This window comes from Electrophorus electricus, chromosome 3 (assembly GCF_041902795.1).
Source record: "Electrophorus electricus isolate QZ-2024a chromosome 3, ASM4190279v1, whole genome shotgun sequence".
Lineage (NCBI taxonomy): Eukaryota > Metazoa > Chordata > Actinopteri > Gymnotiformes > Gymnotidae > Electrophorus > Electrophorus electricus.
Window position 1 is genome coordinate 32,060,988 of NC_137499.1, and position 21,907 is coordinate 32,082,894.

Below are 21,907 nucleotides of genomic sequence, written 5' to 3' on the forward strand. Positions count from 1 at the left end.
TCACACGCCCAAAGCGGGGAATGTGATTTCTCTAACGTGTCTTCTGGTGATTGTAATAAATGATGGTAGAATGGAAGTCATACAAAATAGCTGCAACATCCCACAGTGTATCGGATAAGGAAACGTGTATTTGCAATTTGAATTCTATTTTTGTTGACCACACATTGACCATGACATTTTTATCAGAATGGGTATTCAATCAGTTACTAAAAAAATATTTCTATTTAAAAGGAGATCATTAAAAATACACCCTCACTCATTATGAGAAGTAATGTCTGCCAAGCAGCCTAGGATTTATTCGAGTAAAGTTCATAACGATAGGCTCACAAAGTTTATAGAACTGTGGACTTTGACTTGTAAAATGAAAAAAAAAATACATTGAGTTTTGTTCTAAAGTCACGTGTTCACATGCCTCTCATACTTATTCGTATAAAACGTTTGATTTGTTTTAGCAAGTATATTTTCAGCTAAATCTCAATGTAATTTTGGATTTTATAGTGTTTATAGAATACCTTGACTGATAGCATGGGCAGTCATTATAATAATAAACATATAATACCTTTTAATAGAGTAATAGGCTGTTACATAGCCTACAAGACTTTTTTCTTGTGTGTGTTGGAGGAGGAGGGCCTAACAGCCTTCATTATGATACTACACATACATTCAGCTGTGCTATCTTGCCATTTCAAGTTCTGTGTGGAGTGCTGCTGGAGAGCATTTGATTAGAACACTCCCCTCCACATCTGCTTCATCTTATTGGGTAAACACTTTGTTGCATGTCACTTGAAATATCGCAGCTGGGGAACATTTATAAGTTCAGAATGTCTTCACTATCAGACCTATGTCAATGCCTCTCTGTTGTAGTGTTAGACAGGTTGCAGGGTGTGGTGACTGTGCATTGTAACTAAGATTGATTTTGTGTCCGACATGATTAAAAAAAAATGTATCTTACATGTGACGTAAATATGATCATTAATATTGATACCTGAATATGACAGTTATTTGTATAAACGTTTGAATCTAAATTTGTTTGTTGTTCACAAGTTTCCTTTCACAGTGTCTGTGTGTGTGTGTGTGTGTGTGTGTGTGTATATATAGAGAGAGAGAGAGAGAGAGAGAGAGCAGTAGGTGGCGCGGCTAGTCTATATAGCGCCCAGCTATGATCGTTGTCTGGAGAAAGACTAGCTCAGTTAGTTAGTCTAGAGTATTTCACACTAAACTGGTTTGTTTTGTAGCAAGCTAAAGTTAGCAGAGACTAAGTTTGCATGCTCATTGGATTTAGCTGGTTGATGTGGGATTTAATTTATCTGTATACCATTTAGCGATAAAGGTTATCTTGTAACAGTAAATTGTAGAGCAACCAGCTAAATCCGAACCGTTTATTTTAGACCTGCGACTGACTGTTCGAAAAGACTTTAAATTAACTCTACCGTAATTAACTAGTAGATTCGTGATCTTGAATCGGTACATATAATTGGAAATCTATTTGTCTTTTTGGTCTTTCACCCGTGGTGAGTAAAGGACAATCAAGTGTGGCAATGAGTCTGTGCTTCCAACAAGGACGCTGGCGCTCCAGAAAATTTTAGAACAATGATGGACGACATGAATTGTGAGCCTATGGTGAGAGAGCTTCTCCTCGTGGGTATAGAAAAGGGCACCTTTCCATCACCTAATTGTGTTTTTGTTCTCTATTCTTTAGATTGCAGAACTCTTGAATACTAAATTTGGAAAGTATCTCAGTGACCACCCCTTCTTTGCACTAGTGCTGCTTGTTTTTGGTGTGATCGCTTCAGTACCTATTGGACTTTTCCTGGTGTTTGCTGTTGTTACATTCGTTGCTGTTACAGTATTCTTCGTCTTTGTTGAAAGTAAGTTAGGAGTATAACTTACAACCAGTACATATTCATTATTACATGGAGGGCAAATACATTATTTGAATGAATGCCTTTCCATTGTTTCTGCTCACATTTTAGTTTACTATTTTTCCTGTAGTCTTCCTGCTGACTGCAGGAGGGGCCACCTTGCTGTGTGTTCTCTGCTGCATTGCTGTGGTTACCTTCTCGGTCTCCTGCATCCTGAGTGCCTTGTACATCATTACCTCACATGTACTCAACAACTGTTTCTTGCTTAGGTACAATAGTTCCCCTGGCTGATTTCACATAACCACTTAAATCTTTCATAGTACCATGTCATTATCAAATGTCCTGATTTTGTTTATTTCTCTAGAGTGTATGAGCAGACAGTGTCTACTGAGGACATGGAGACAAAAAAAGAGCAAAAACCTGTGTGGTAATACAGCTCATGCACAATTGTTCTGCACTCCATATAACTTGGAGTCCAGGGAGAAACTCGATTTCCATTCTGTGAAACCTCCAGGAGCTGAAATGTAAGGGTTGTTCTTGAGCCGAGCAATTGAACTGCACTTAAATGCAGGAGAATGTAAGATAATGAGTCAATATGTCCAACATGGGTTTTTCTTCAAATAGTTTTCATAATTCATATTTTTATTTCTTGAATGGGGATTGGCACATTTTTAAAATTAATTAGGACTGTGCTGCTTCCTACATAGTAAAGCCACATCAAATGCAGTATGGCATAAAACAGTGACAGTGAAATGCCAGTTAGTTGTGTTGGCTTCTGAAGACAGGAATGTGTAAGAAGAGATTTCAGTGTTGTCACTAAAAAAGTCTAGTACAAAGTGTAATATTCTAATGAATTACTTCATAAGATTACTGTGGAATATTATACAAGTCTTACTTCACAAAAACTATTCTATTTACCCATCACTATATTGCAGTTGGTTACTAGTAGTAGTGAGCATTATTGGACAGCAAAGTTGTATGATATGCCACTATATCATATTGTTTTGATAGCTGTTATGCTTGTTATATCTAAAATTACACTGTAATTAAAGGTGTTCACGCAATTTGGGTAAGTAATGTTCAGGTTTCAAAAACACATCGTAGATATTTTGGCAAGGTCTTTTTCCCCCTGGTATGCTGTAGCATCATTATAGAGTTGAATGTAGTATTATATAAATATGGTTTTTTATCCCTCTCAGATGATTTATAGTTGACAAATATAACTTGTTTTGGGTTTTTTTTCCTTTTGTATTTTATTTAAACAAAAATGCTGAAGATCTGTAAAGCTGTGTTTATTGCACATTCTTAGCCTGTTACGCATTAATGAAATCCATCACCTAAAATGTTACAGAAAAGAATAAATGTCTCAAAGATTTTTTTTTTCTGAACAGGTCATAAAATATCAGAGTGTAGTTTAAAGAGACTTTATAATGAAAATAATATAGTAAAAGCAAAAACAGGGGCCTGTAAAATTTTTATTGGAGGTGATAAGATGTAAAACTCAACAAAAAAAGTAACTACAGGAAAGACTCACATCTAGGATGCTCAATCTTGAAATCATAGGAGTTATGAGTTTTAAAAAGTAGCTGTCAAATTCACACACACGCTCCAGACTACTTTTTATATTTTGCAGACCATGTTAAATTCATGTTTGTTTTGCAATAAATTACTGCATGTGAACAAATATTTAGTTGCAGGATACTATTATCATGTTGTATATTACATCATGACTGTTGATGGATACCAACATCCCAGATACAAAATACACAGTAATTTGGAGCCAATACATAAAGAATACAAACTATCAGTGCTGACTGAATTGGCAGTACAAAACGCTCTCACATTCTCTTGTTTACACAAAGGTTGATATGTTTACAAGGGAACAGCTCTGCTTATATACTGTACATAATATAGCTGAAATTAATAAGGCATTTGTGTGAAAAAAAAAACATGTCACCACATAGATCTAATTTGATGACAGCATATTACAGTGTCCTTATTTTAGCATGGAAGGAAAGAAGTGATGTAATCTGATTTAAACCATTTATTTTGAATAGTTTTCAATATGTTAAGTGAGAAAGGAATATAAATGATTTGATTCAACAATCCTAAAAACATTGGGCTTATGAACTCAAGTGGGTTTCCAGAAACAGAAGTACAAGTTATAAGCAGAGTTTGTTGGGTACGATTATTTTTTTAATAAAGTCAACCCAACATTTGGAGCTAGATGCTGTAGAACACCTCACATGGAAAAAGATTGTTTAAGCCACCCCCCCCCCCCCCATTTTTTTATTTCTTTTTTTTTTTTTAACCGCACTAAAGGTAATGCAAGATGCTGAAGAAAAAAAATGCTGCTAGATCCAAGAGAAGTCCTCACTGCAGTTTGTGGAGCCATTTCTCTCTTTTTTTTTTTTTAATCCAGGTGACATGTCACAAAACCAGCAATGTTCTGCCTTCGGCCTCTTGCCGTGGCGTTACCGGCCTATGTCAACCCTGCACGAGTCTGAACGGTGACACAGGTCTATGATCTTTGGCACTTACGCTGGTAGGCTCAGCTTCTTTCCTTTCAGCACTGTGTGAACCAGAGACATAACATCAAAAGAGGTTATACAGCATAAACGCTCAGATTTTTCACTCAGGTACTGTTAAAATCAAATAGTGCTAATTATTCACTAAACCTAATAACAATCATTATTTTTACTCAGCATATTTACAATACTCTGGAACCTTTGAATGTTAAATAAAAACAATAATGGCAAAAAACACTAGGAATGGCAACTTTCTCCCCTCTTAACTTACTGACAGGTGTCATGAAGAAAATTAAGTGAAACTCACCTTTTGTGACATAAAGGTAGAAGAAGTCACAATAGAGGATGGTCTGGACCACCCCAGCCACAATAGCAATCATGTCAAAGAAGCCCTCAAAGTAGAACCTCCAGATCCAGTTGAAGAGGTAGAGGGCACGGTAGACACCCAGGCAGAACAGATAGTGGGTGGTGATGGTCTCAGCCTCTCCTGTCTTACTGATCAGGAAGAGCTGAGGAAGAATAGCCACTGACTCAAGGTAGATGGAGAAGGTCCACAGGATCTGTTGTCAGAATGTAAAAAGACACTTGTTAAATCAAAATGTGAGCAGTTTTATGAGCTCTGATATGACAAAAAAAAACACAACACATTATGTGAACTCAGGTAAAGCAATACAGGCCTAAATACTTTTTCCTACAATAACAAACAATGTAAATTTGCTAACACTTGGATGCAACGCACCTCCAGTGGTGAGAAGTCATGGTTGACTAGAAAAGAAAGACCTCCAACTGGAACTATAAGGAACTCTATTCTGAAAGTGTCATGGTTCCCATCATACGTTGCCTTGAATTTCATGTAGATCAGGTGGACAGTGGCATAAGCGCAGCCAATGTAGATGATCTGTTGTAAGATATAGGAAACAGACGCTTGATGAATGCAAGCAGTTTGGCAATTCTTATACTGTCAAACTGTTCCTGCCTCAAACTTCTCTTTGAACAAAAAGAAGTTTGTTTTAATTTATTCTACTGTTTAAAATGCAGCATGTTGCTTACCTTCATGCATGTGTTGTAGAGGGAGATGAACGATGTGAGGAGATCCAGATAACGTGTTGTGAAAACCAAGGCAAAGAGTATCTGGCTTTTCCCAGAAATGCCTGCGGAGCAGAAATATTGTTTAGTTTTTGGGCCCCAACTCAAAGATCTAGAAACTTTTATCCCAATGACTAATAGGATTGCTGTTCTATGAGAGTAGTCGTAAAGATGTGTGCTTATAAATTACACCCGGTTTAGGTTACTACAGTTTTACCATGCAAATATACTATGGCATAGTATTGCCACGTCAAAAGAACTCAGTAATTTTGTAATGCATGCTGGAAAACGCAGTTTCATGATTTTGATAAGACCATTTGTCTTGATCTCTTTTTAATAAAGTATATGCATACGAAATGTGTTTCAGTATTTCTTAATCAACTTTATCGACTGTCAATTGTTTGAGCATGATGGCTTCTAGTTTGTATGTGGCATATAACCATCATCATGAATCGTCATGGGCTGTTGAGCAGAAACAACATTGAAGCCCATTTCTCTTCTAATTCAAGACATCGGGGAAAGCAGTGACAAAAGTTTTCTATATAACTAGGTTTGCTAACCTGCACAGCTAACTAGCTAGATAGCAAGCTAAGGATCAAAAGTAGATGAAGTTACGCTATAAAAACAAAATATATTTTGCAAGCATTATTTGGGTCGTTAGAAACGACTTAATTGTTTATGGTAGTAGCTAGTAACCCAAAATAATAATCAATAAAGGGCCCGTGATATTAGGTTATTATTTAGTTAGCTAGTTTGCTACACAAAAGATAAGAAATGTTAGCTAACTCAGCTAGCTAACCTAGCTAGCTAGCTCGCTCGCTGTATGATGAATCAGGTTAGCAAAAAAACGTTAGCATAGCTATCTAGCTGGCCCTCTAGGCAGGCAATTCAATAATATTTGTGCAAAATATACAAGAGTGTACTTTACAATGAAATCACGATAAATCTCTCATTAGCATTAAATAACCAATGCATATCTAATTCAACAAAATATGCTGGGTCTAATTAAGGTAAGAAGCGAAGCTCATTTCCATCAGTAGCAAACGCCAGCCAGCTAACACTGCATTAGCTGTCAGTGACAGGACAGAGCAAATATATTGCAGAAATATTGCCATTTGGAAGTAGCAGCGAAGACAAATGCATATATATAAGCGAAATAATGTATTAACATTTAAAATCAAATGTATTTTCCATACAAATAGCTAGAAAACTTACCTGCGCAAGACCTGGTTTTCCATATTTTGAGCAGCAGAATAATGATTGCTGCTAAGTGAGACAGATCTCCTGCCAATCTAAAGATATTCATTGTCGTTTTTGAAGTTTGTACTTCAAACAGCCGAAAACAAACTTTTGTCCGCTGCTATTCCAAATGAAAAATATCTGAAATTTGCTTTAACCGGATCTCCACACTTTTCCAGCGCATTCCTCCAAGAAATATGGCGAACAGGGGGCGACGTGGCCGGTGGACGTGGCCAAGAGTTGAATTACAATGCAAGCCGGGAAAAGTAGTAACTTAGCAATCCGAAACGTTTTGTGTCTGGCACGCCCCCAAGAATCTTGTAGGGTGATTATCCTACAATTAGGTTATTCTGTGGCTGGACTCGAGTAAGTTGTACTCTACCTAAAGATCCATGATAGATGAAAAATAAATAAGTAAGTAAATAGATATATCGTAAATAGTATTATATGATGATAATCTCCACTATCAATATTGTTTTCAATCAGCAGAAAGTAACATAGGCTGATTTTGCTAATCTTTATCACAAAAGAGACTACCACAACTTAAAGACGTTTTTGATTCCATTTATTTTTGTTCCATATACATTAGGTATTATCAAATTCAGATGGCATATTTTTTGAACTTGTAACAAATTGGTGCTGAATGACCTTCAATGTTGAACACACCTTAGTCCTTGTGTCATATAACGCAGCTGGTTTGCCATAGACCAAAAGTAACAGTGAATTCTACAGCTGGGCTGATTTTTTTCCTTCTTTTTTTACTGCCCCAAAACCAAAATGCTTTGTTTGTTATTCTGATGAAGTAATCACCAAATATGACTCATGGGCTGTTGCACAGGAAGGCAGACTCAAGAAGTCGAGGCTAGATCACTTCTCTCTTTTATCATATACCATTTCTATCTCTCAGGGACTTAAAGACTTTTCTTTGTCTAGAATACAAAGGAGGACACAAGGTGATACTTTCAACCAAACTGGTTATCAGCATGGTTCTTTGCCCATTTCTTCCAATAATATGTACTCTTGTCATTGCACAAGGTAAGGAGCTGAAAGATATGGTATTTAAGTACATTTTGGAATTGTATAGGATGAATATGTAATGTATGTGGCAAAGCTTTCAGTATCCAGGTGATGTGATACCTTTCGTACCCCTGGTTTCAGTGCTCACTACTGAGGAGTGTCAGGTAGCAGTGATCCAGTCAGAAGAACTGCTCTTTGGCAGTGTGAACCAGTCTCTCTCCATTCCCTGCCATGTCACTGTGTCTGCCTGCAACGGTTTGATCAACAGTTCGCCCATGATGGTTTGGTATATGTTCAAGAAAGACTCCCATTCCCAGCTGGATCTGAAAAGCCAGCCCCTCAAGTACAGGCTGGAGACCCAACATCTGAGCATTCATTCCCTCTCAGCTGATGACAATGGTGTGTATTACTGTGCCGCCATTCTTAAGACTGTTTCAGCTAATAAAGAAAAACAAGCTTTTGGAAGTGGTACCACAGTAACGGTGAAAGGTAAGACCCAGCTGCAGTGTCAATGATTTCAAATTGATGTTGATACCTAGGTTTGTTGTTAACCATTGTTAAAATGTGTGCTGTGTTCAGAGAACAGCTTCACCACTGGCCACATGCTGCTTGTAATGTTGCTGGTCTTACTGATGCTCTATAGTCTCACCATCCTGAGTTTCATTGTATGTATAAAGGTGAGCTTGAACTGTTAAGCTGTAATGAAAATGAAATACTTGCTGCAAAATCACCGAATGACAAAAATAAAGAAAAGGTTACCATGTTATTTGCTTGTATTGTATTCAAACTGAACTAAATTCACCTAACTAGACAAGAGGAAGCACACTGTTCTTACAAGGAAGACTGAGGACAAGTCAAATTAAGGTATTGCTGAATTACTTCAGAAAAGTTTATTTATCATTTTGTACTACTGTAACTGAATTTATTAGACCACATCTGTCCTGTTGAAATTATTAACTTATTATCTTTACAGTTGCCAGTGTTTATTAATTAGCTTTAGGTAAATTCATGTTCTCTCTCACTATCTGCTACAAACTAATAGTACTATAGCCAGTTATACTGCATATCACCATATACATGTCATGCTTTTATAAGAGACTCAATAAAGTAACAAGGTACTCAACAAGTACTGGTGTGACATTTGGTCTAAATGTAAGTGATCTCGATATGTTCAAATTGTATATCGTCTGCACAAGGTAAGAATATTAATTATATAATTTTTGAATATTCCAATGACTTCTGATCATCTCTCTATATAGGTTTTTTGGTTTCATTAACGATGGAAATATACTGAAGTTTCCTGTTACTGTTTTCAGAGTACCTCGACCAGAAGAGTCCAGTTTGGCGCTGTGGTGCAAGAATTGTACACCAAGAGGAACTTGCGCAGTAGCAATAAAACCTCTCCCAGTGAAGCTTCCCCAGAAAACAAGGTTCACTTTCATTTATATACCTTATTGGTTTAAATAAGAGAACAGTGGATAAAATAAATCTGGACTAAGGTAACTGATTATTTTATAGTTTCGTGCTGACAGACAAAGCATCTACCAAAACATGTACAAGACTGAATGAATCAGTGCTCTTATTGACTATCAACAGTGTGAAACACACAGGAAGAAGGAAGAGAGAGTGACTGAGGACACAACATTCAAGTGAGCAGCTTTTGCTCGGGATAAACATTGCCCATTCCAAAGTCCTCATCTAAATCAGTATGAGCCATGAGTATGAGATCCTTCTGAAAAGTGAACATTCAGCTAGAGCCATAAATGTCATAGTGACAGCCTGGTAATGAAGCATGCTATTTTCTGCTACAAATATCCATATTTGTTGCCAATTTCAGATGCACGACATGTTTACTGAAGCCTGTTTTTTTTTTCCTTATTCTTCATCACTTCTTTGAACTGTAATACAATAATCTGGAATTTATAAATGACAGTCTATCAGCAAATGCATTGGCGCTGCTTTGCCAAACTTTGAAATCTGAAGCAAAAGTTTAATTAAACATCTTTAATTGATAGCAATTTGTTTAATATAGGAGGAGTCTACTTGTACTTTATAATAGTAATTTCCTATTATGGCTTTCCATTGTAGTGGAAATCTTCCTGGACTGGTTAGAGAAAAAAAAAAAAAGATTGCAGTAATTGCTGTGCTATGAATTGACTCAGAGGCAAGGGTAAAAAAAGAAAGATAATGATTATTCAAAGACAGCCTGAGGGCGTCTGAGTTACACACACAAGCATCTGTAAGGGACAGGCACTTGGCATGTGTAAGAGAGAGGGCAACTTTGTTACAGTCGTTGTTACAGTGTATTGTTTGGTGCATATCCTTCACTGCTGACAGCTGTGAGATTTGGTAGTCTGTACTGTGAACACAACACTGTTGCTTCTTATGAAACTGCTTGGTTAAAAGATGGTAATTTATTTAGTTTTAATGTTTCTTAGTCTACTTGTTGTACATAATTTTCCAAGTTATAGTGAACTATATCAGGATTATTATGTGTTTTAATTATATAAAAGCTTCCTCAAAACCACTAGTCATTTTTTCCATAGTTGTTCATTACTGTATTTTTAAAACTGATGTCTTATAAAAACAATAGTAACAAAAAATAATTTGGGCTGTGGGTATTATTTTGTTTTGAAGTGCTTTCTGGAATTTTTATTTTCTGCATACCATATTCCACTGTGTACCCTAGTCCTGTGTTTTGTATTTGTTTGTTACAGCTTTACATTGTTAAGGTGCTCTCGCAAGGTCAATGTTTCTATGTTCCAGAACACCGTGCAATACATTGTTACAGTGTTATAATGTTAAAGTGCTCTCACATGTTTCAGGTTTTCAAGTTTCAAAGTTTTATTTGTCACATACATAGTCATACATGGTATAACTCGCAGTGAAATGCTTTTGTAACTGCTCCGTCCGAGCTGAGGAGAGATACACAAACTACAGTATATGTATAATATGTATATATACACAATGTACAATGTACAAATTCCTAGTTTTTTACAATTTACAGTTATTACAGTGTTTTTATGATGACATTGTTGACATCATACACAGAGTGGTCCCCACAATTCATCAGTTGCCCTGATTCAGGGCCCGAATGGCCTGCAGGAAGAAGCTCCTCTTCAGTCTCTCTGTGTTGGTCTTCAGGGAGCAAAAGCACTTCCCTGACCTCAACAGAGAGAAGAGCCTATTGAAGAACCTTCACAATCCTCCTGGCTTTGGTCTGGCACCGCTTGTAATATATGGTCTTCAGGTCAGGAAGTTCCGTATGAGTGATGCGCTCTGCTGAATGCATTACTCTCTGGAGTGCTTGTCTGTCCTGCTTGGTGCTGTTCCCAAACCAGGCTGTGATGTTCCCTGTGCTCTCAATAGTGCAGGTGTAGCAGTTCTGCAGCACCTTGGAGGGCAGTCTGAAGTCTCTTACGTGTCTTAGGTGTCTCTTAGGCCCTTCACGACGTTATTGTCAGCGAATATGGTCTATGTTTCTATGTTCTGCGCATTTATATATATAAAATCAAGGAGTTCTCTGTTACCAAGTATAAGCCACCTGCCAACAGATCTGCATTATGAAGTGGCTAAAGAGGTCACCATAACCCTATATGGCTTCTGAATGTGCAGTAGAAGAGTGGTATATAACCTTGTGTTTGTTGGACAATATTGGGGAAGCTGGGTGTTCTTTTTCTCTACAGACAGGAAACTTGACCTTGCTGCATAAAGCCTGTCAACCAGAGCCTTATATATGTCAGGGTCAAGCTCAGTAAAACCATTGCTCATCTTAAGATCATGGATGTTATTAACCCTTGCTGTGTTGGGAATAAGTTCTGTACAAAATATTTTGTATTGATTCACTGTTTAAAAAATAAAAATGAAATATTTCATAAAACGTCGAATATATAAAAATGTTAGAAGTATTAAATATATCCCTTTTATTTATTAAAGTGTGTTGTTTTATTCAGAATTCCTTCACATGTGCACTGCCTTAAAAATATATTAATTGAAAAATATAGTTTTGGCTAGTTTTTATCTGTAGCCCCCATACCTCAGTTCAATAAAATTCTATTTTCAAACCGACCACTAGAAGGCCTCGAAAGGACATATCGCGAGAATCTGTTGCGCTGAAATAAATAGCGTCGGAACTCTCATCAAGCCTTCTTCTTCCTAAATACACATCACGTAAGTGACTGCTGGGTTTTGCTAGAACGAATATCCAGTCGTATCGGTGCGATCATTTGAAATTGAACTAAGTGTTAGCGATAGAATCAGTCAATGATGTATATATGTTCTGTTAATGTTAAAATTGAACAGATGGGTTGAACGAAGGTAGTTTTCTATTAGTGATTTTATTTGATGGTTTCAAAAATGGCGACCAGCTAGCTAACGACATCTTGCAGGAAATTGGGAATTTATCTTTTTGGCGCGCACATTATAAGATGTCTTTTCGATTAGCGTAGTTCGCACCCACCTATAATAACTCTAAAATAAGGTAACAATCGCTTAGCTAGCTGACGGTAAAGCGGCAAGCACGATTCATTTTACTGCGTGGCACCGCAGACGGCCGATTTTAGCTGGTGTAGGGTTAGCTAACGCTAGCTAGTTAGCTTTTAACACGTAGGTTATATATAAATATTTTAGCCACTGTCTCATTGTAGCAAATGGCGGACGACGCCGGTGGTAGAGGAGGTTTTCGCGGAGGTTTCGGAGCTGGCGGCCGGGGCCGTGGTCGTGGACGGGGCAGGGGCCGTGGTCGTGGTCGTGGAGCCCGTGGCGGCAAATCCGAGGACAAGGAAGTAAGTGGTAAAATGTCTTTTAATATAGGTTATGTTAAAGTGTAAAAGTGTTTGGCTCTAATTTGTCATGCCTTGTCGGAATTTTTCATTTAGTGGGTGCCAGTGACCAAGCTCGGTCGTCTGGTAAAAGACATGAAGATAAAATCTCTGGAGGAAATCTACTTATATTCTCTGCCAATCAAGGTGTGCAAGACTTTTGATTTGTTTTATATTGACAATATTTGTATATTTTGTGGCTAAATGTGTTGTCTGATTATAGGAGTCTGAGATCATTGATTTCTTCTTGGGGTCAGCCCTGAAGGATGAGGTGCTGAAGATTATGCCTGTCCAGAAACAGACAAGGGCTGGTCAGCGCACCAGGTTCAAGGTGATTTGATCTCCATCCTCAACGCCGCTTGTAAAAAGTAGCTAAGATTGCGGTGTTTTGTGACTTCACATGCTGGCTGTGCTTTAGGCCTTTGTTGCCATCGGTGACTACAATGGCCACGTCGGTCTGGGAGTGAAGTGCTCTAAGGAGGTGGCCACTGCCATCCGTGGAGCAATCATCCTGGCCAAGCTGTCGATCATTCCTGTCCGCCGAGGCTACTGGGGTAACAAGATTGGCAAACCCCACACCGTACCCTGCAAGGTGAGATGAAATCACTGAGTTGATTATTATTCAGGGTTCCTAGGGATCATTTCTGTAATATGGAATTTTATAAATTGTATTTGACATGGAATGTCATGCCTTTTTTTTTTTTTTTTTTTTTTTTTGAGTTCCCATTAATCAACTTTTTCATTCAGCTTCTTAGTCAGGGAATTTGACATTTGACTTAGATTGGTAACCTGTATTATTGTTTCTATGGAGTCAGCTATTTATAGACTTGCGTACCTACAGGCTGTCTGCTTTTTCCACAGGTTACTGGCCGCTGTGGTTCAGTCTTGGTGCGTCTAATCCCTGCACCCCGTGGTACTGGTATTGTGTCTGCTCCTGTCCCCAAGAAGCTGCTCATGATGGCTGGTATCGATGACTGCTACACTTCAGCCAGAGGCTGCACTGCCACCCTGGGCAACTTTGGTAAGGAGTCTTTCGTAAGGATGCTTGCAGCACATGTTCTCCCCGCTCTAGTCTGCTGTACCTTTTGTGGAAACAAATGTATATTCTTCTTGTGCATCAACACCCTTGCGGTATTTGTTCCTTTATGCTCCACAGCTTATTGTGGGGACTGTCTGAATTGCCTGTGATGCTTACTGTGATCATGGGCATTTTACTTCCTCTTTTCAGCCAAGGCTACTTTTGATGCCATCTCCAAGACGTATAGCTACCTGACTCCTGATCTGTGGAAGGAAACGGTGTTCACAAAGTCTCCTTACCAGGTAAATTACCTGCTACTGTCACGTAAATTGTTTACTTTATCTGTGAACTCCTTATATATTTCCTTCTTCCCCTTTAGGAATTCACTGATCATCTGGCCAAAACTCACACCAGGGTCTCTGTACAGAGGAGCCAGGCCGCTCTTCAGGCAGCCTCCTAAATTTTGTATGACGGGTTTGAAATAAACTCATGGAAACAAGCTTTATTTGGTCTAACATTTTCTTATTATTGTAACTTGAAGCTCCCCCCCCTCTACTGGTGGTTTTTTTTTTTTTTTGGTAGGAACACTACACTTTACATTTTAGTCAAGTCTGATGCTGTTGTTCATCTCTTTCAGTAGCAACATCACTGATGCATTAAGTACTAGTCATTTCTTCAGGTATTCAAGATCACTGGTCATTGAGAGTTGTCTTGAGTGGCATGGGGAAGTTTAGCTCTTTCCTAGGTGGTACCTGGGCCATTTCCCTAAACTAACAAGTCTGGTCCATGTGAATTTAAAATGGGTATATGACAAATTTCAATTAAATGTATGACTATCACTGCCATTTACATAAATCAGTTTAATAAACTTTATTGTACACATTTATACATCACAGAAAGGAAACTGACAGGAGCAAGGGTTTATGCTTTCTGTGCCTCAGACATCATGCGCTCTTTTTGCTTCATTAAGCAGTTCCGGGCACCGGCATATGCTCCAAGATCCCCATCTGAAACAGGTTTCCCATCATAATTCATTGTAATGATACTAGTATACCACAATGCTGGTCACAGCATTCTAACATGCAGGGTAAAATGAGAAAGGTTACAAGACAGAACCGAATAAAACTGAATTTAGTGGTGATGGCATTGGATATGTAAAGATTAATAGAACAATACAACAATGCACCGTCAGTTGCTTTTGGTATGTTCTTTTGTCTTTCAACTGCTTCACAATCAGATTAAAAATTTAAGGAAAGATGTTGGTTTTAGTACAAGAAATAATTTTACATGCTGCAGCAGTAATTTGTCAATAAATCCTTATCAAATTCTAGTGTCTAAAGTAGTGAAAGCAAGTGGATGAATGAATGGATTGCTAAGTTATTGGTGTATCTACACTTACAGCGTGACTGGTATGCCCTGGTGACCTGCTTAAATTGCTCGAGCTCCTTTGCGCAGTTCTGTATGTAGCTGGGGCCCTCGCGTTGTTGGCAAGCGCGGGCCCGTTCCTGAATAATTTTCACGATCTCCTGGTCCACTTTACTACAGAGTAATCAAAGAAATGCTGAGCCCTTACAAAGCAAGTTCAGACAAAATAATGGAGAACATTGCGTAGTCGATACTTACTGATCTCTCCTCCACTGCATCTCTGCTTCATAATAGCACATATAGTCACCCTCTTGACACTCTGTCAGCTCCGGCACACGGCGAAATTTCTGGTGATAGTAGTAGTACTTGTTCTTGCCCCGGATGCTGTCGATAGCGTCTAGAGAGGAAAAAAGTAATATAGAGTTAAGTTCGCATCCTATGCTTTTTGTAAGAAGCTGCAACTGGAAGTGACCTTGCATTAACATTAGCTGCTATGAAGCTATTTAAGTCATACGTAGCGTTAGCTGTTATAAACAAGACCGAGGCCTGCCGATCTATTAAGATACCTAGATCAGCTAGTTAGCCAACTATCTAGCTACACCTTTCACACAAAATATGTATGAACGATTTCTGTATGCTAAATTCCAGCTAACTATCTTAGAAAGGACAACGTAGGCTTAAGCAAGACAGCTAGGTTAGCTAAGTTACCTCTGAATGTAGTCACAGGCAGATCCACAGAATAATAGAAGATCTTTGATATAATTAAGACTGGATTAGGGACAACAGTCTGCTTATCCACAACAGGAGTCTGGCTCGGGGGCTCGGGGTAAGCATCTTTATCATAATCCTGTGGCATTTTAAATCCCGAAATCGAAGGGAAATTTTTTAAAATCCCTTCTGTTCGACCTCCAGTATGCTAGCCTTTCTCGACAGTGCGCATGCGCGCTAGTAACATGGAGGAAAGGTCAAATGTGGAATAAATCGACATTTCAAATTTTGAAGTATCTCTTAATTTGAAGTTCATTGCTGAGTATACATTCTGCAAAACAACCACACCTGCATTTCAGAAAAATCATCCCTTTTTTACATAAGTCATAAGGAGGTCATAGGTTAAAAAGAGTCCTTGTTCTTATCAATTTTGTAGAGCATCGGCAAAGTTCATCAGATTTTTCAACTGGCAGATTTTAGGCAAACAAGTATATAAGATAAACATTTAGCTGATACGATGTGATTAGTTTTAAGTGAATTTCGTTCATTTAAAAATGCAAGCAGCATCGTTTTATTAAAATAACTAACATTCTTTTAATTCTTGTCTTAATTCAAGTAATTCATTTAATCTGAAGCTGAGATATATATATATATATATATATATATATATATATATATATATATATATACACACACACAATTTATATATACAATTAACAATGAAAGAAAATATATATATATATATATATATATATATATATATATATATATATATATATATATATATAAAATGTTTTTCTTTCATTGTTAATTGTATTTTGTAGCCTGATATCTCTAGGTTTGTTCACAATACGCCTACTCGTACTACTTCTACCACCTTGTGGAATTGAATGCAGCCTCCAGCCAGCTGGTGATGGCTGTACCACAACAGGCAAAGAGCACCTCACAATATATTTTCAAATGATGGAAAGAAAAAAAACACAATTTGGTTCAGTTGGGCTGCATCTCTCTGTGGATTCCAATGGGTTCCGCTATTACCAACTCATAGTTTCCAGGTCACCTAATGTGTCACAACTTGGAATCAACAAGCTTATATGAAAGCAATACTACTTCCTAACTGGGCCAACAACCAATTTAGAGTCCTTAAACTCTGTGTCATCCTAAGTATGAGTCTTAGATCAGTGCTTGTCCCTGTCTCTTTCTGCCTTGCTCCAGGACTGCAAAGAGAGCCATGGTCAGTGACTTCCCGTATTTCTGAAACCTAAAGTTGAAGATTGTCAGAGCTGTGTTTTTTGTAAGGCTTACAGTGGTGTGAGTGAGATTACCTCTGACTTTAACCTGGTATGTTGTTATCATGTAAGATGTATTAAAAAGAAGGTTTTGAGGTTTTTCCTCTAGGTTCCATTCCTAGAGGTGATGAGGGGTTAGTACCTTTTGCATGTAGCCTGTATCTCAAAAGAAATTGGAACATTATTATGACTCATTTGTTGACTCTAAATGATAGATACCTTGTCACAGTCCCTAAAATAATTTTAATGCATTTGCATTTTTACAAATGTATTAAAATCCATATTAAAAAGTATCTTAAAATGCATGTTATTTTTTATTTTCATTGGATGCTAAAAGATTATAATTTGTCTTACTTTACTTAACTTTAAAGAATTTACAAGAACAGGAACAAAAAAATTAATCAGTCAGTTCTTCTTCAGAGATGGTGTTGTGGGGAACAGGTCATTTTATTCAGACAATAGTAGCTCTGTCATTTCTTGACATATGTCTCTGGGTGGTGAGTGAACATGTGGACCATAAACCCTTAATAGATCCTTAACTCTGTGACTTACAAATGCTGAGAAATGCACAATGATGGTTCACAGTTTGTTGTCTAAAATCAGAACTTTCCTCCCATTTGGAGTACAAAAATTAAAATTTTAATTGGCTTCATAGAAAATCACAATACACTCACAAAAAATTGATTTTGCCATACATTACCATTCAATCAAATTGAATCATTGTAAATGGAATTTGTTTCCTCTATAGACAAGAATGAATAATTTGCTTAAAAGTAACACCTTTAATTTACTAAATGTCAAAATAACCTTTTTGCTTTTTTCTTAATATGGATGAACAGTTTCATAACAAGCAAATTAACTCTGCAGCCACTGTAAAGTTGTTTGTTTAACACTTTTATATTTTTCAATGTAAAGGGGCTGTCTGTGGGTGTGTGTCGTCCTCATAGTCTCACCGTAAATTCCACGCCCCACGCCATGGGCACATGGGCTTTCTGGCCCACAAGCGGAGCAAGAGGCATCGTGGGAAGGTGCGCTGCTGGCCCAGGGATGATCCCAAACTGCCTGTCCACCTCACAGCATTCCTGGGTTACAAGGCTGGCATGACCCACACCCTCCGGGAGGTACTCCGTAGTGGCATGAGTGAGTCCATCCTTTAAAACAGATTCATTCAGCTTAGGTGACTGTATTGCCATAATCATGTGTATATTTTGAAGGCATATTAAATCTTGCTGAGCCAATTTTGTGCTTCATTCCAACTGAGGGCTGCAGTTGACTACATTTTGAAGTGCCCTATAGAAGAGTAAGTATGTGTCAGGTTTAAGGTTAAGTAGTCATTGCAACATGACCCTTTTCTCTTTTCTCTCTCACAGAGGTATCCAAACGAGAGGAGGTGGAGGCTGTTACTATTATTGAGACTCCTCCTGTGATCGTGGTCGGAATGGTAGGATACATCAACACCGTGAAGGGTCTGCGCTCTTTCAAGACCGTCTTTGCTGAGCACATTAGTGATGAGTGCAAGCGCCGATTCTACAAAAACTGGTGTGTTTGTGTGTGTGTGTGTGTGTGTGTGCGCATCTGTATGTGTGTGTGTTTGCTATTATGTTTGCTATTATATTTCAAGATAAGCTCTAAACTAGACAAAGTTTGACCTCTATCCTTTCTCTTCAGATAGTGAATTCGTAGTTGTAATATGTAAGCTTATTTAATTAAATGTGCACAGAGAGAACAATTCACGTTGATTTTGATTCCCAAAATGACTAATTTTAGGCATAAATGCAAGAAGAAGGCCTTCTCCAAATACAGCAAGAAATGGCAGGATGAAACAGGCAAAAAGCAGCTGGAGAAGGACTTTACAATGATGAAGAAATACTGTTCTGTGATTAGAGTTATTGTCCATTCTCAGGTAATTACTTAATATATCACTGCATTTCCACAGAGGGAACCAAAACAAATCTTGATTTTAATCTTACAATACAAATGAACATTTGAATATAATAGAGTTTGTAGCCATTTCTGAATAATCAAAAGCACTGCAGGAAGAGGATGGGAAAATGTCCACTTCAGAGAAGGCATAGGCTGAGATTAGAACGCCAAAACTAGCAGTCAGAGGCAAATTTTATAATAGCATTATTAAAGTCAGAGTCAAATGGACCATTTATGACTCACTGTAGTTGTACTTGGAATCTGAGACATCTAGAAGAAATGATCTTTCATTTGTTTTAGACATTTGGTTTAGATATTTGATGTAAACAAATATCTTAAAAACCTTGATTGGGACTTTCTAAAGGAACCTTTCATTCTGCCTTCTGTTACAAGCCTGTTCCTGAATCATCTCCTATATCTCCCCACCTCATACCCCAAATTCTGTATGAAAGTAAAACAATCCCAATTCCAGACCAGACAGGGCCATGTGGCTGCTCTGCTCTTATAGTGCTGACACTAGGGGGAGCGCTTCACACTCTCTCTTGTCCCTTTACATATGGCACACAAGTAATCTATTACACCTCATAATAGCTATGTCCCTCATATGTGTGTAAGCATGAGACTGCAGTTTCAAATGTCAGTTTAAAAATAAGCCACCCACCAGTGGGCAGCGCTTAAACAGATAGTGTAGAGGAGTATAACATGCTTTTCCCACACAGACCACTATTATGGCAGTAATTTTTTATGTTAGCAATTTCTCCAGGGGTGGAGATCATGTAAACAGCTAGTTTATATGATTATAAGTTCTAAACTATAAAAAACAGGTCTTGCAGTGAAGTAATTTGAATTTTAATGCTCCCTGGAGTATTAGTATTGACTTATGCTACATTTAATAACATTTTTCAGATGGGACACAATTATTGACTACATTATCTTTTTAAAAAACAAAAACTTAAAATGTTTAGTTATAGTAATTAAAGCAGACTGGCTTCTTTAAGAAGGCCCCAGTAAGAAGTAAGAAGGCCCTAGTGTTACTGACTGGTTCCTGCAGGGCCCTGTGTCTCCCTCCCACCTACCTCCCTCCACGCAGCTCTCTGTCTCTCCATGCAGATGCACTTGCTGCCTCTGAGGCAGAAGAAGGCCCATGTCATGGAGGTGCAGTTGAATGGTGGCACTGTGGCTGAGAAGGTTGACTGGGCGCGAGAGCGTTTGGAGAAGCCTGTGCCTGTGTCCTCCGTCTTCTGCAAGGATGAGATGATTGACGTGATCGGGGTGACTAAGGGCCACGGTATGAAGGGTAAGACAGATTATAAGGGATGTCTCTTCGCCCTCACTGAGTAGATGGAGCACTGATGTAGGGCCATGGAACTCCCCTGGGAAGGATGACTTGCCTTCCACCTTCAGCCTCAGCATGTGTACTGGAGAGTTACAGGCTGGTTTGCCAAATCATGATTAGTCCTTTACTTAGAGTAAAGCGGACTTTCAATGGTAAATCACCACTGACACATTACAATTTAGTGCCAAACTAGGCTTAATCCATGTCCTAGAAAGTGCCTCTGCATCAGTAACAGATGGTTAGAGAAGCCACAAAAGTTTACTCTATTGTTGAACCCATTTTTTAAAACTGTAGCTATGCTTGAAGGCACAGCTCAGACAGAGCTCACTCCTGCTCAAAGATGGTTTGCTTCTGTGCCCTGCAGGGGTGACTTCCCGCTGGCACACCAAGAAGCTTCCCAGGAAAACTCACAAGGGCCTGAGGAAGGTGGCCTGTATTGGAGCCTGGCACCCAGCCCGCGTGGGCTACACCATCGCCCGTGCTGGGCAGAAGGGCTACCATCATCGCACAGAGCTCAACAAAAAGGTTTGCCATCTGTATTGGTTTTCTATAAACACACACACACACACACATTGTAGTGCATTAAAGTCAGTTCTCTCAAGTGACTAACTGACATATTGTTGTCATTAGATTTACCAAATTGGGAAGGGGATTCATGTCCAGGAAGGCAACGTGGTTCGCAACAATGCCTCCACTAACTATGACACAACCCAGAAGACCATCAGTCCAATGGTACTAAATCTCATGAGATCCAAAGTCACGATTTATTCATTTGATATTTTTCTGGTTATATGAATCAATTTAACTTGATTTCTCATTTACTCAGAATGTCCTGACTTGTACTGGTTGATTGCTGCTAATGAAAAAAAACACACACAGACCATTAACCTGATTTCCTTCAATAGGGGGGCTTCCCTCATTATGGCGAAGTAAACAATGACTTTGTGATGGTGAAAGGCTGCGTTGTTGGGACAAAGAAACGAGTGCTTACTCTCAGAAAAGTATGCTCTCCTTACAGTTATACAAAAAAGACATGTTAGAACTATAATACAATGTAATGTATATAGCTTCTAGAAAAATAACAAATTATGCAATATATTCCTTTTTTTTTTGAGAAAACAAAGCTTCCTCTCTCTGAATTCTAAATGTTACCTGTGTACCTCACTATATTATGGACACTATATCTATCTTTGTGTGTCATTCATATGGTAACTCAACCCACATGTGCCTGTGTTGTAGTCTCTCCTTATTCAAGTTTCACGCAAGGCCAGGGAGGCCATTGAGCTTAAATTCATCGACACTACCTCCAAATTCGGCCATGGTCGCTTCCAGACTGCTCAGGAGAAGTTTGCCTTCATGGTAAGTAAAAAGACCAGACTATAACACCTAAAATGTGCCAGGGTATGATAATTTCAATCCAGATCATAATGGCCCATCCCTATGTAATTGCTAAAGTGTTTATCAATCCATATCTGTTTATTACTGAAGTTGTTTATTAGAATTGTTGAAAAAAATTATTGACAGAACCCTGTGATCATCCTCTTCTCTGTATGTCTCTGTGTCTCTCTCCTCTTTAGGGCCCTCTGAAAAAACACCTGCTGAAAAAAGCATCAGATGCCCCAGAACAGCCTCAGTGAGGTCCTTTCACTAATCAGCACATATTCAAAATAAAAGACCTTTCAGAAACTGATTTATTTATTTCATTTACCTGACACT

The 21,907-nt window shown here is 38.3% G+C and overlaps 6 protein-coding genes across 10 annotated transcripts; 4 read left to right on the forward strand and 2 right to left on the reverse strand.

Annotated features, from left to right (window-relative positions):
• The first annotated feature begins 1,161 nt into the window (after positions 1-1,161).
• LOC113573216 (lipid droplet assembly factor 1-A) lies at positions 1,162-3,239 on the forward strand. The gene is made up of 4 exons (XM_027003343.3): positions 1,162-1,620; positions 1,700-1,868; positions 1,993-2,131; positions 2,227-3,239. The coding sequence occupies exons 1-4, from the start codon at positions 1,591-1,593 to the stop codon at positions 2,291-2,293; spliced, it is 405 nt and encodes a 134-aa protein (XP_026859144.1). The 5' UTR covers positions 1,162-1,590; the 3' UTR covers positions 2,294-3,239.
• An 84-nt stretch (positions 3,240-3,323) lies between these two features.
• On the reverse strand, positions 3,324-6,944 carry kdelr2a (KDEL endoplasmic reticulum protein retention receptor 2a). The gene is made up of 5 exons (XM_027003344.3): positions 6,692-6,944; positions 5,441-5,541; positions 5,130-5,288; positions 4,698-4,950; positions 3,324-4,434 (listed from the first exon to the last, which is right to left on the reverse strand). Exons 1-5 carry the CDS (start codon positions 6,780-6,782, stop codon positions 4,400-4,402), a joined length of 639 nt encoding a protein of 212 aa, XP_026859145.1. The 5' UTR covers positions 6,783-6,944; the 3' UTR covers positions 3,324-4,399.
• A 116-nt stretch (positions 6,945-7,060) lies between these two features.
• Positions 7,061-11,702, forward strand: si:ch211-139g16.8 (uncharacterized). 3 transcript variants are annotated; one of them, XM_081711128.1, is made up of 7 exons: positions 7,061-7,129; positions 7,649-7,750; positions 7,874-8,221; positions 8,312-8,409; positions 8,543-8,596; positions 9,049-9,162; positions 9,329-11,702. In XM_081711128.1, the coding sequence occupies exons 2-7, from the start codon at positions 7,699-7,701 to the stop codon at positions 9,383-9,385; spliced, it is 723 nt and encodes a 240-aa protein (XP_081567254.1). In that variant the 5' UTR covers positions 7,061-7,129; positions 7,649-7,698; the 3' UTR covers positions 9,386-11,702. The 3 variants fall into 3 exon arrangements, with proteins under 3 accessions (XP_081567254.1, XP_026859168.1, XP_026859167.1); XM_027003367.3 differs by lacking the exon at positions 7,061-7,129 and having other exon boundaries at positions 7,574-7,750; positions 9,251-11,702; XM_027003366.3 differs by lacking the exon at positions 7,061-7,129 and having other exon boundaries at positions 7,576-7,750.
• Positions 11,703-11,832: 130 nt separating this feature from the next.
• rps2 (ribosomal protein S2) lies at positions 11,833-14,075 on the forward strand. Its single transcript, XM_027003361.3, has 8 exons — positions 11,833-11,902; positions 12,379-12,516; positions 12,610-12,699; positions 12,776-12,883; positions 12,971-13,144; positions 13,414-13,573; positions 13,781-13,872; positions 13,950-14,075. Exons 2-8 carry the CDS (start codon positions 12,382-12,384, stop codon positions 14,028-14,030), a joined length of 840 nt encoding a protein of 279 aa, XP_026859162.1. The 5' UTR covers positions 11,833-11,902; positions 12,379-12,381; the 3' UTR covers positions 14,031-14,075.
• A 350-nt stretch (positions 14,076-14,425) lies between these two features.
• On the reverse strand, positions 14,426-15,878 carry ndufb10 (NADH:ubiquinone oxidoreductase subunit B10). Its single transcript, XM_027003362.3, has 4 exons — positions 15,644-15,878; positions 15,194-15,332; positions 14,970-15,109; positions 14,426-14,577 (listed from the first exon to the last, which is right to left on the reverse strand). The coding sequence occupies exons 1-4, from the start codon at positions 15,789-15,791 to the stop codon at positions 14,492-14,494; spliced, it is 513 nt and encodes a 170-aa protein (XP_026859163.2). The 5' UTR covers positions 15,792-15,878; the 3' UTR covers positions 14,426-14,491.
• Positions 15,879-16,768: 890 nt separating this feature from the next.
• Positions 16,769-21,881, forward strand: LOC113573275 (large ribosomal subunit protein uL3-like). 3 transcript variants are annotated; one of them, XM_027003422.3, is made up of 10 exons: positions 16,769-16,877; positions 17,880-18,072; positions 18,303-18,471; positions 18,700-18,835; positions 19,966-20,152; positions 20,556-20,716; positions 20,822-20,923; positions 21,097-21,192; positions 21,431-21,550; positions 21,769-21,881. In XM_027003422.3, exons 1-10 carry the CDS (start codon positions 16,875-16,877, stop codon positions 21,826-21,828), a joined length of 1,227 nt encoding a protein of 408 aa, XP_026859223.2. In that variant the 5' UTR covers positions 16,769-16,874; the 3' UTR covers positions 21,829-21,881. The 3 variants fall into 3 exon arrangements, with proteins under 3 accessions (XP_026859223.2, XP_026859224.2, XP_081567256.1); XM_027003423.3 differs by having other exon boundaries at positions 16,799-16,877; positions 17,848-18,072; XM_081711130.1 differs by lacking the exon at positions 16,769-16,877 and adding an exon at positions 16,895-16,984.
• The last annotated feature ends 26 nt before the right edge of the window (positions 21,882-21,907 follow it).